We start from the raw sequence: 11,746 nt of genomic DNA, 5'->3' as shown, positions 1-11,746 counted from the left end.
GTTGTCATTCTCAAAAACACAATGTATTCAGCTAATGTATTCATCACTCACTCAGGGGACCTGCAGAGCCTGAAGAAACTCTTTGGTGAATATTGAATGTAGAGAGAGCATAGGTTCAAACAGAGAAACTTCCCTTTGGGGTTAATAACTCTGCTCCGCAGCCTGTTGAGACCCCAGTGTTTGAGTATGAAACCAAAAGCCATCCATTACAATATACTGCTGAGGTTCTCTTTTGAAGATGTATAGAACATCTGTCCATCTGTAACGCATAATTAGACTTACAGCTGCAATGCATAATGTATATTATATTATATTATGCTTATTAGATAACATACTGCTCTACATAATATGCAACATCTCGGTAGAAATCGTATAGGTCCTCTGGCCCCATGACTCTGGACCCCCTGTTGTCAGCCCCCTTTTCCCCTGCTTGCAACGCCCCTGCTCTTTCCAAGAGCACATGGGAAGTGCTTTCACATCATCTCTGGTTCTTCACAGGAGTATGCTGCTCTCTTGTGGTAAAAAATTACAAAGTAACCTTGCACAATTAAGCTACAATATATCACTCACTGGCTTTCTAATATTATCAACAGGTTTTTCTTCATCATCTTTGGCCTAAATGCTATATCTTTTTCTTTGTTCTTCGGGTACTTTGACACGCCCATCCATTCCACAATTACCAATGAGGTACATGCATTGGATCTGCTTGCAGCCCCGCAACAAGGCTTGCAAAAGTTATCACCATGACTTGGCAAAAGAGATGGGAGGACTTTGTACTTTATTGTGTCTACATGCTTGTTATTAGCAATAGTGTTGGTTCAGTTTGTATATTGCCATGATTCAAATACGGTCGTATTTAAAACAATAAAACTATTATGTAGCCTAAACTGAATGTTAAAAGATTTTAATTAACATAAAGCTTTTAGGAGTCCGGTACTTGTCACACAGGGATGTTTTTGCTTGTTTTCTCTAGCAGTGATTTAAATATTTAAAAAAAAAAAATAGATTAGGCCTAAAAGATTTATTTTTCATAAATGTCAGGCTCGTGATATATACATTTTATAAAATCTATTAATTACAAAACATTTATTTAATATCTTTATGTTACCTTTTTATATTTTTGGAAATTAATTTGTGTTTCATAATTGTTGTAACTACAGTTTTGGTTTAGCTGAAAAGCGTGTGTTGTCACAAAAGATTTGTGTTGTTGTTGTTGTTGTTGTTGTTGTTATATAGTGTAATAATAGTGAAAATCGAAGACATATCTAGAAATTTACTTTCAAAAAATATACACCCTGAAATATTAAATTAGGCCTAAGTCAAAGAATATACTGATTTTCTCATGTGAGTTGATATTAATCAACAAACAGTCTTTATTTTCTTTACTTTACCGAGTTTACCTCATCTTTTTTAAAGATGGCTTACATTTACTGTGGAGTTTAGGGCGGAATATCGGTTTGAACCAATCATTAACCGCTACACAAGCGCGTGTGTATCCCACCCTCTCCCTCCCTCTCTCTCTCTCTCTCTCTCTCTCTCTCTCTCTCTCTCTCTCTCTCTGCGCTGAGAGGATACTCATCATCTTTGCTGAAGCGTCTAAAACACAGCGAAGAAAAGCCATGGCTGCAGCGAACCGTGTCCTTGTTTACGGAGGAAAAGGAGCTCTCGGCTCGGCGTGTGTGAATTATTTTAGGTCGAAAGGCTGGGTAAGTGGAAACGATTCTTTATTTTGATTCTATATAGGAGCCGAGTCACTGTGAGTTGGTGCGTGTTCTCAAACTGACACCTGTTGATGCGACTGTAATAGGGATTTTGCTTTTGCATTATTATACTTGCATAGGCTACTCATTTTAATATCATGCATTGTTAACTTGTTTCATAGCTATAACGTGTTTCTTTTATATTAAAGTGGGTTGCCAGTATTGACATAGTAGCGAATGAAGAAGCGAACGCAAACGTCCTGGTGAAGCTCTGCGAGTCATTCACCGATCAAGCCGCTCAGGTGGGTGGAGCCAATGTCTTGACGTCACATGTGCTTGTGTCTGTCAGCACATAGGGCTTATTAAATGGCCTGTCATGCTGTCATCTACTTTCGATTTACACTGCCAAAGTAATTTCCTGCCTTGCCATGACATCCCCAGTGTTTTGGACAAGCAATCTTTTCTCATTATCGGCCTTATTGTGTCTGCCATTGACTTGCTGTTAATAATAGTGTCAGTTAAATGGCACACCGTTGGAGCTGTCCTCCTTATGGCACAGCATTGTGTCCCTCATTTTGTGGTCTTGTAACACTATTGCACTTTCATTCTTGAAATTGTTAACCCTGGGCCATTATAAACCTTCAACCTCATCACTCCAGATAATGGGTTCACCTCCTATGTTCTGCACTGTTTTCCTTGGACATAACATGAAAGTTTCTGGGACTGTCCAAAGCACAGGAATATTTAATTTAGTATTTACTGAGACAGATTATGATAGATTGTCTGTTTTTGAAAAACTCCCTGCAACATTCTATTAGCTCTGAATCATAACCTGAAATCAAAACTGACAATTTGTAATTTTTTTATGAAATATTGCATTATTAATTATAAATGATTTTCTGTGCACGTCATCATTTTGTTTTTTTATTCATGTTTCCTCGTAATCTTTAATCAAAATAACTTCCCCTCCATCTTTCACTGACATGACATCTCTTCTCTTCTCTGATGCAATAACAATACCACAATGATCCAATCAATTCTTGATGGACAAAATCAACTCCCACCATACATTTTTTCTTGTTTGAGAAGCATTTTCATTCGCATATGCATCACAATAGGGAAGGAAAGACTAGCGCAACTTCCATATCATGCTGACTTTAATCAAATTTATGAGTGCTTTTAGAGTTTTCAGTGATGTGCAGTCTGTATATATCTCTTCTCATCTAAAAAAAAAAAAATATTATGGGGTTTCATGACCGTTTAAATATTACGAGTGTGTATTATGCAGGGTTAATATGCAGGGTTAAAATGGGCCTTGTACAGTAGTGTAGTGTGAAAAAGCCTTATATATTATGTCAGAGTTCTTCATTAAGTTTGCACTGTTGTTTCCACTAAATTGTAAGCACTTACTATTGAGCCAGAACCTAGTAGAGTATGGTCTTTGATGCAGGTGACGTCTGATGTAGCCACAGTGCTGGGGGAACACAAGGTTGATGCCATTGTTTGTGTGGCTGGAGGATGGGCTGGAGGAAATTGCAGCTCAAAAGGTGAGCACACCTTATTTGTCATCCCAGACAGCTTTTGCATGCCTTATTTATTTATAGTACTTCTTTTTATTTCATTAAATGTATTTATATATTCACATTTATTTGTTACATTTTCTGTGGAATTCTGTTAAACATGGAAGAAATGTGTTAAGCATAGCTGAGAGTACTGCACTCTTATTGGTTGCTGAAAACATTATCAAATTAGCTAAAAATGAATAAATGAGCATGAAACAGAAGGGGGATTTTTAAAATTTTATGAATGACTGACAGTCGTGTTCCAAAGAGGGTGTAGATACTAACATACTGTATCACAACTCACAGAAAGTTAATAAAGATACTGTACATAGATGCTCCATTTAGTGAGAATGTCATGTCTGCTGCATATTTGGAAGGCATTTAAGTTACTTTTAACTCCTCCTAATTTGTTTGTTTTTTTAATAGTAAATTTCAATCTGTTCATGATTTAATTGATTTTGCTGGAGTAGTATCAACTTTCTCTCTCTCTCTCTCTCTCTCTTACTCATTTTAGACTTGTACAAGAACACTGATATGATGTGGAAACAGAGTGTCTGGACCTCAACCATTTCCAGTCATCTTGCATCTCTCCATCTGAAACCAGGAGGCCTGCTGACTCTCTCTGGAGCAAAGGCATCACTGGATGGCACTCCAGGTACAGTAGTAACATCCATCCTTACACTCCTGAGATGTGTAACCCATCTTATAAATGTGTTTTCAGCACAGGTTTACCTGAGGATACTTCAAAATTGGATGTTTATTGTGTAAAGGTACATTTATACCCCAAAGTGGCTAAATAATATTGTTTATGTAGGAAAACGCTTCAGTCTTCATGAGATTTTCCCTTAGGTGGGTGAAGTCAGTAATAGCATTCATTTATAACACCAAGGATTTTTCACTGCCTTTGGAAGTGTATATAGTTTTGAATTGGCTGTCACATCCATTGTACTTGATTAGTTTTACATATTGCCTCACATCCCAAATCGTTTCAGTGCCCCAGATGTGAAACGTTAGGTTCATTCCTTTAGTGACAAAACTCAATAAAGCACACAACAGAGGTCGCCTCCAGCCTATTCAAAACCTCCAACATCAGCAGACTGCTCTGATTGGCTGAGAGGCCTGGGAGGGTAAATGAGTCAGCAGGTTTTTTGGAGATGGGAATACATGTGGACTGTGTTTAGGAGTTTGAAATCCTTAACCACACAGAACTGATTTCGACAGGAAATGCCCTGCAGCGATGAACACTGCTTTGATATAATATGAAGGGAACCTCTAGTTGGAGCGTTTTGATGTACCTTGTTCAAAGAGACAGGAGCAAGGTCTGGTGAACATTTCTGATGGGGCTGTCAGCTCTTACAAGCATACAAGATCAGTGTCATGTGCTAGTCACACCACAAGCTGAAACACTGGTTCTCTGATTGCTGTTTTGAAAAGTGAGACAGTTGTTATGATAGATACTAATGCCAGCTGTAGTATTGGTTAAGTAGCTAAAGAGTAACTAAGTAATGTTGCATTTTTTTGTGTTTAAATACTTGTATTTGCAATTTTGCTAAATAAAATTCTTTGTAATTACACATATTAAATGATTTATGCAAAAACAAAACGTTCAATTACTTAAGAATGGAATGAAACCACATCCTAATAGTAATATCCAATTTAAATTAAAATGGAAAATTAAATATAAATATAACATGGGAACTAAAAAACATATCTCCAACCCCAAACCCTCAGAACATGTAATGTTGCATTTTAAATGAATTTTAGGTGATCTTATCATTTTGTTTTTGTTATATTCTATAAAAGATGTTTTTAATCATTGACTTTAAATGCTTTATAATACATAAAATCTGTTCAAAAGCCTAAATAGCTGCAAAGTCCTGGTGTGGTGGGTTTGACTGACCTCAAAGCCAAAGTTCAGTCTGGATATCAGACATACCAAAGAGAATTTAAGCCAAAGCCGAGAGACAGAACATGTGATTAAATTGTGACCCGTAATGTTAATTCAGTCATGAAGGGTCATGCAGTGTGGCTGAAACTTTCACAAAACACTGAATTCTCTCTCGCTTTTTGTGCTTTTTCTTTTTTTTTCTATAATATTGAAAAGAAAGAATATATATGGAGCTTCTCCACCCCTCTTTCTTATTGGCTCTGTGGGTTTAAAGGTGTTTTTTTTATTATTGGAACAGCTATTATGCATTTTGGGTTTGAGGGTGAAAAAATTTTGATTCTTGGAAAAAAGTAGGATTTAACCCCCTTATTACATCAAGAATGCTGGTTATTGAATCCAGATGCCAAGCCAACAAACATCTAGAGAGGTGGAGCTGGTAAGACAAGCTCTCTACTTTGAAGACAACCAGAGTATTCTCATTAATAATCTATAATCCATCCATCTATCCATGATGTAATACATTTTTTGTGCTAAAAAAGTATTTACTGAAAAATGTGTTGAAAACAATATTCCTCTTTTTCTTTCCACCACCCTCCCTCCGGAAGATAAGAAGAAAAAAAATGGCACTAGTACAGACAATGGGAAAATAATTCATAAATGCTATTTTCACCCTCTCATTGACACCTTACAATTAAACTGAACTCTTTTTTTACTGTGCCTTTAAGACTTCTGTGTTGGTGCCCTGTATCATATATCTCTTCCTATTATTATTATTATTACCTCACTGTGATATATGGGTAGTCATATTACTGTATTTTGTGGTTTTGAAATGTTCAAATTAGCTGTTTTTTTCCAATAGATGGTGTTTTTTAACTGACGTTTTGAGTTAAAATACATTGGGAAATCAAATTTTCCTCATCATAATGTGAACCCTTAAAATACACTGGTATTTATGCACATAGAGCTTCATTGGTGAGAAAAAAAATAGTCTGACTGTGTAGGAGGAATCAAATTCAATTTGCTTGCTTTATATTACAAAATCCATTTTATTCTCTGCTTGAGGCATCCAACCAAATTATTATTGACCAAACCTCAAAGCAACAGCTGTTGCCTGTGAGACAAAGTTAGGCAAATTGTGTAGTTGGCATGCTCTCAAGTGCTGAGTGTGCATGCATTGTGTCCCATAGTCTGCTGTATGGAGCGAGAGCTGTAGCACAAAGCATGTGAAGAGGGCTCTGTTCTCCATTCACTTCTTTACATTTCTCTCTGGATGCAGGAATGATTGGGTACGGCATGGCCAAGGCTGCAGTCCATCAGTTGTGCAAAAGTCTGGCTGGCGAGAACAGCGGTCTTCCACCTGGAGCTGGAGCTGTGGCCATTCTTCCGTAAGAGCATCTGTCAATCATCATATCTCTCTACATACACTGATCTGTCTGTTTTAGTAGAAATATAAAATATTGAGCATTGCTTAAAATAGTGTTTTAGGCTACTTTTAACTCAAATTTTACAGTAGCGTTCAAAAGTTTGCAGTCTGTACGATTTTTAAAGTCTCTTATGCTCACCAAGGCTGCATTTATTTGACTAAACTACTATAAAAACAGTGATATTATTAAATATTTTTACAATTTAATTACAATTCTATTTTAATTTAAAAAATTTTTTAAATCATTACTCTAGTCTTAAGTGCATGATCCTTCAGAAATCATATATTTCTCATTATTATCAATGCTGAAAACAGTTGCACTGATTCATTTTTTTGTGGAAGCCATGATACATTATTTCAGGATTCACTGATGAATAGAAAATAACAGCATTTATTTGAAATAGAAATCTATATATATTTAAATATTGATAAATAAAAGTATGAATTTCTTTTTTTTTTTACTTGCTGACCACAAACCTTTGAACAGTAGTGTATATATTGGTGCAATAGTGATCTCATTAGTCAATGTGAAACTCATTTCACTTCCATAACGTGACACATCTCACAGTGAAACAGTATATTCAAATTTTAAAAAGATGTTTAAAAGCAATTTTAGATCCAGAGAAATTTATTACATTTTTACATGATTACAAAAAAAACACTTTTTTTCTTTGAAATGATGTGTACAAACAAATCATTCTCAATGACATCAGGGACATGCATTAAGGAAGTAAATCAGGTTGTTTTTAAGGCCTGTATTTAAGTATTCATTAATCCATGTTCATAGGTACTGTAATATCAATGAATGCTCTGTTTCTGTGTGTGTGAGCGTCTGCTGTTATCTGTACTGCGTGGTACACATTTGACTGTTGTCTGTTTGCATTAACTGTATGAGGTGTGAGTGTTTTCAAAAGGCCAGGCTAGTTTAAGCTATCGCCGCAGGCTCTGTTCCACAGTCTCATCTTCCACCAAGATAACAACATTATGACATCATCCTCCAGGGTTACCTTGGATACACCAATGAACAGAAAATTCATGCCTGACGCAGATTTTGGGAGCTGGACATCGCTGGAATACATCGCAGAGTGAGTGCACTTTTCCCATGTCCACTGAGCACCAGATTTCATACGTTTGCTGATAATGTGATAAATCGCAGATTAGACCTGTTTGGAAAATAAAAAAAGCCTCAGAAATACAATATGTCCTTGCTGCAGCCTGTAGTGCAATGACGTACTGCATTAAATCCAATACGTGGACAGTTTAAGGTTAGGGTGTAGGTTCAGGGTAGGTTTAGGGGTTAGTATCTATTGTTGGCAATCAGCTCTGTGATTGACAGGAGTAATGACAATTTTAGAATCAATTGTTTGCGCCAAACAGGTTTGGGAAATAAAAAGGAAGCGTCCACTACACATTGCATTTAATGCAGTACGTCATGGCTCTACATCAGCAAGGACAGTCTCCAACAATGGGATAAACTAAAAAGCGTCTATTTCTCACCAGAAGAGGGCAGTAATGTTCTTCCAAAAGACACCTGATGTCTGCTTCATTTTGTTCAGGGATCTGAATATTGTGAAATACACATTATTAATCCACAATCCATTGTTATGAATTATGTCATGAAGGTCTCATGTAATCCACCTAGAATTATTGTTATCCCAGATTTGATTTCAACACAAAATCTCGCTCCCATAAGATAGACTTGTTTTAAATCAAGTCTTAAAAATCCTTCCTCAAATGTTACATTTGATTTGATTCAGTAATATTAACCAAAAAATCCACAGGAAATTTTAAAAGCCTCTTAGAAGCAAACACATCCTGTTTGAATATTGAATTACAACAGAATTTAAGTGAATAATGTCAAGCATCAACCCAAGCACAGACCTTTTAGAGAAATGCATGTATTTATATTCAGTAGAATTGATATTAACACAAATGCCTCTCGAAAGATTTCACGAAAACGAATGAGAAATGATCTACCTGTTTTGAGATATAGGGGCCATTCACACAGAACACATTTGTGTGGTTAATAAATGTGAGATGCAGGGCAGTGGAAATAATAATTGTTTTTTTTAAAACTGGTCTAGAGAGTTTTTTTAAATTAAAAGTTGAACTTATAACTTGAGTACCGCGTTTTTAGAATGCTGTGTCATATGCAAGATGCTGCAAATGATGTGACCGCAACTGTCAAACACATCCATCTAATGCATAGAAGAAAAAGGAGAAAAAAACCATAGGAAACACATGCAGTGGAATGGAAAAATGTGTTCTGTGTGAACAGCCCCTTAGCACTTTTTTCGAATATCTGGCTCAGATGTGTAGCCAAATCTCTCCTGCCAGTCAGCACAGATTAGGATGAGGATTTGATGCAACTCCATAATCCCAGAGGAGCCGCAGAAAACCCGGCTGTATTAGAGAAGCACATGAGAGATGGAGGAGTATAAATGGTCTTTGTGTTAGAGGCAATTAATATGTAGTCTTACTTCAGTTGCTACAATGAGTTAAATTGTCAACAGTTTCTCCCAAATGTTTTAGCGTAGACAAGGCTTGCCATTCGGTTCTTAATTTCCTCTCTCTGTCTCCCTCCTCCCATCTGTGTTCTCATTATCTCGCTCTCTCTCTCACTCACTATCCATCCTTCACCACCATCATTTTACACCTGTCTCTCTTTCTCTCTCTGTTCCAGAACCTTCTACAGCTGGGCCACTGGGTCAGGCCGGCCAGCCTCAGGCAGCCTCATACAGTTGGTGACGACTGGGGGGAAAACCGAGGCCTCTGCAGCCCAGTAAAGGGGGAACAGAGAAAAAGAGAAATACAAAGAGATAAAGAGTGGAGGAGAGAAATGTTTACCAAAATACTGTGCAGCAGAGAAGAGAGGTCAAACGAAACGATGGAAATGAGAGATGTGGCATTTCCGTTAATCCAGTGTCATTGGAATGACATAGTCAATCTCGGAATGAACATAGTAATAACTCGACATGTTTATGTCGAGTCAGTTACATGTGCTTTATATGAAAATATAGATAAGTGTACGTTTGTGACTTCCTTCTTGACAACAAAAGATGTGCCGCTGTTGTGAAACTTACAGTCTTCTGTTCAGAGAAGTGGCCTTAGTTTGTAATTGTGAGTGTATGTGATTACCAGTTCAAATGCAATCATGTACGGATGCTGTATATTCTCTCGGAAGTATCTCCTCTCCAGTGTGTTGAATTGCTGCTGAATGTGTATGGACCATACTTGCATAATAAAGACAAATAAACACAATATTTTGTCAACATGGATGTGATTATTCGAAAAGGTTTTTTTTCTTCATATGAATAATTTACATTAAGTATTTTTTTAAATGTATTATTTTCAGGAATAGATGATGTAAAAAAAAATATTTCTGTAATTTATTCCCATGTCAGGTTAATATGCTGTAATTTTTTGCAGGTCTTAAAGGGTTAGTTCACCCAAAAATGAAAATTCTGTCAGTAATTACTCACCTTCATGTTGTTCCAACCGCGTAAGACCTTCGTTCATCTTCGGAACACAAATTAAGATATTTTTGATGAAATCTGAGCTATGTCTCACTCATCCATAGGCTGCTATGTGACCGAAACTTGCTGGCCCAGAAAAGTTATTAAAGAGATCGTTAATATAGTCCAAGTGACTCCAGTGGCTCAATCTTAAGTATATCAAGCGACGAGTATACTTTTTGTGCGCAAAAACAAACAAAAATAACGACTTTATTCCACTTTTCATTTCCTTCTCTCTGGGCCTCGTAGTGTTTTTGCGCTGCGCGTCTGTGTTGCACGTCATCACGCATCACACACATGACCGGCGTCGGCCAATAGTGAGCCTACGTGGTGACGTGTAACACAGACGCGCTGCGCAAAAAGACTACGCGAACCAACTAGAGGCCCAGAGAGAAGGAAATGAAAAGTGGAATAAAGTCGTTATTTTTGTTTGTTTTTGCGCACAAAAAGTATTCTCGTCGCTTGATATACTTAAGATTGAGCCACTGGAGTCACTTGGACTATATTAACGATCTCTTTGATGACTTTTCTGGGCCAGCAAGTTTCGGTCACATAGCAGCCTATGGAGGAGTGAGACATAGCTCAGATTTCATCAAAAATATCTTAATTTGTGTTCCGAAGATGAACGAAGGTCTTACGCGGTTGGAACAACATGAGGGTGAGTAATTACTGACAGAATTTTCATTTTTGGGTGAACTAACCCTTTAATTTTCTCCGCCCCTCATATTTGAAACTGGCATATCATGTTTATTGCAACAGAGAACCAGTGGTGTTTTTGTATTGATGACGTCAATACAAAACGTCATCAATTTTTTTAATCTGACCACAACCACAATTGAAATTTACAAGCTGCAGTATGGGACACATTTTCAGTGAATAAATAAAATTTCACAATGTGACTTTAAATTTTTGTTCATCCAAATCTATCACATAACTTCAGAAAACTTGTATATTTTGTTCTCTTTGGTCTGAAAATCTTTTATCTATATCTTTTCAATTATATTAGGTATATCATGTTATAACAGAAGTTATAAATGGATAAACAAATTCTTTCCATAAACTTTTACTTAAACCATTAGCCTGCTAGTGTAACACACTCGAGGAATAACAATAACTCCAGAGCGTGTTGGAATCAAGGTTCTTTACTGTCTCACACTGAAACTGAAATTACAAAACATGAGCAGCACATGAGATGGTGTTGCTCACGCAGCCACATGGTAACACATTACAACAAATGCGCATGCATCTATCACCTCGATTAACTTGAATATTTCCTTTGATCCATTCATGTCTAACTGACACCATAAACTTCACAATATAGACATTAACAACCAAGCACATTTCTGTTTTCATTTTAACGACAGAGTGCATCAATATCAAAGACACCTTCTCACATATAATTACGGATTGATCTGATTGACACTCTATATTGAGCGATTCACCGCTGTAACAGCAAATTTAACTTATGCCTTACTCCTTCACCTCATACAACAGTTTGTGCATGTATTTGAAATTATTTCTTACCTGAAATTACAAAACATGAACAGCACATGAGATGGTGTTGCTCACACAGGCACATGGTAACAAATGCCTATCATCCACGACCCTTAGCTGTTAACGCGTACCTATCAGAACTGTCTATGAGTACAGGTTATATG

At 36.8% G+C, this 11,746-nt stretch overlaps 1 protein-coding gene across 1 annotated transcript; it reads left to right on the top strand.

Moving 5' to 3' along the window:
• The first annotated feature begins 819 nt into the window (after positions 1-819).
• qdpra (quinoid dihydropteridine reductase a) lies at positions 820-9,850 on the top strand. Its single transcript, XM_079893177.1, has 7 exons — positions 820-1,706; positions 1,910-2,002; positions 3,151-3,247; positions 3,777-3,917; positions 6,427-6,535; positions 7,575-7,658; positions 9,257-9,850. Exons 1-7 carry the CDS (start codon positions 1,620-1,622, stop codon positions 9,357-9,359), a joined length of 714 nt encoding a protein of 237 aa, XP_079749303.1. The 5' UTR covers positions 820-1,619; the 3' UTR covers positions 9,360-9,850.
• The last annotated feature ends 1,896 nt before the right edge of the window (positions 9,851-11,746 follow it).

This window comes from Squalius cephalus, assembly GCF_949319135.1.
Source record: "Squalius cephalus genome assembly, chromosome: 14".
Classification (NCBI taxonomy): domain Eukaryota; kingdom Metazoa; phylum Chordata; class Actinopteri; order Cypriniformes; family Leuciscidae; genus Squalius; species Squalius cephalus.
Note: the sequence above shows the minus strand (reverse complement) of the source record. Positions and strands in the feature narration are given on the sequence as shown.